Source organism: Buceros rhinoceros, unplaced genomic scaffold, assembly GCF_000710305.1.
Source record: "Buceros rhinoceros silvestris isolate BGI_N320 unplaced genomic scaffold, ASM71030v1 scaffold3722, whole genome shotgun sequence".
Lineage (NCBI taxonomy): Eukaryota > Metazoa > Chordata > Aves > Bucerotiformes > Bucerotidae > Buceros > Buceros rhinoceros.
The window spans coordinates 3,846-5,132 of record NW_010399301.1 but is presented as its reverse complement, the minus strand read 5'-3'; the positions used below and the strand labels follow the sequence as shown (position 1 = coordinate 5,132).

At 54.4% G+C, this 1,287-nt stretch overlaps 1 protein-coding gene across 1 annotated transcript in view; it reads left to right on the top strand.

Moving 5' to 3' along the window:
• Positions 1-217: 217 nt before the first annotated feature.
• The window catches only part of GPR162 (G protein-coupled receptor 162), a 3,880-nt gene continuing 2,810 nt past the window's right edge, over positions 218-1,287 (top strand). The window contains exon 1 of the mRNA XM_010131396.1: positions 218-1,258. Coding sequence (XP_010129698.1) covers positions 419-1,258 — 840 coding nt within the window. The 5' untranslated portion in view covers positions 218-418. The remainder of the gene's footprint in view (positions 1,259-1,287) is intronic.

Here is a 1,287-nt window from a genome sequence, read left to right as displayed (position 1 = left end):
TTTGGGGGAAGAGTGGGGGAGGGGTATGAAATAGATGGGGAGGGGAAAAAAAAGTGAGGCCAAGCAAGTGAGGGAAGAAACACTGGCAAGTGTTCATGAGAAAGAGAGAGAAAGAAGGTGGAAGAAAGAAAAAGAAAGAGAACAAGGGAAAAGACAGGTGGAAAAGTTAGAACAAGGAAAAGAACTATAAGCAAACAGAAGGAAAAGGGAGGACTGAAAGTGCGACAGAGTTGGCGGCTGTTCCACACAGCACCCGGTGGCAATGCCTTGAGGAAGCTCTCCAGTGTGTGTATACAGCTCGCATCGTAGCAGCAGCAGCAGATGAGGCGGGACGTGGCTCTCCCAGTGCAGAGTCCCACTCACCCTCTTACAAAATCCCAGCAGCAGGGACAGCGTGCAGCCTAGCAGGGGTGGCAGCATGGGGGACTCTGAATCAGAGTCCACTTTGCACAACAACTCACTGTGGTGGCTGGCGTGTGGGATGTTAGCCCTGCTGGCCAACTCGTGGATTATCCTCAGCATCACGGCCAAACAGCAGAAACACAAGCCCCTGGAGCTGCTGCTGTGCTTCCTAGCTGGGACCCACATCCTTATGGCAGCAGTACCCCTTACCACCTACGCCGTGGTGCAGCTGCGGCGTGAATCCTCTGACTACGACTGGAACGAAAGCATCTGCAAGGTCTTTGTCTCCACATACTACACGCTGGCCCTGGCCACCTGCTTCACAGTGGCCTCCCTTTCCTACCACCGGATGTGGATGGTGAGATGGCCAGTCAACTACCGGCTGAGCAATGCCAAGAAGCAGGCTCTGCACGCGGTCATGGGAATCTGGATGGTCTCGTTCATCCTCTCCACCCTGCCCTCCATCGGCTGGCACAACAACGGAGAGCGCTACTACGCCCGTGGCTGCCAGTTCATTGTCAGCAAAATAGGGCTGGGCTTCGGTGTCTGCTTTAGCCTTCTCCTGCTCGGAGGAATCGTCATGGGCTTGGTATGTGTGGGGATCACTTTCTACCAAACCCTGTGGGCACACAGAAGACGCAGGCAGTGCCACCATCAGAGGGCAGAGGAAGCGTCATCCTGCTCTTCATCAGCACACACCACTTTCAATGTGCCAGCCATTGTAGTGGAGGATGTACGAGGCAAAAGGAGGTCTTCACTGGATGGCTCTGAGTCAGCCAAGACCTCCTTGCAGATGACCAACCTCATCAGCGCTATTGTCTTCCTGTATGACACACTCACTGGGGTGCCTATCTTGGTAAGCAGCGGAGTTCTCCCTCTCTTTCC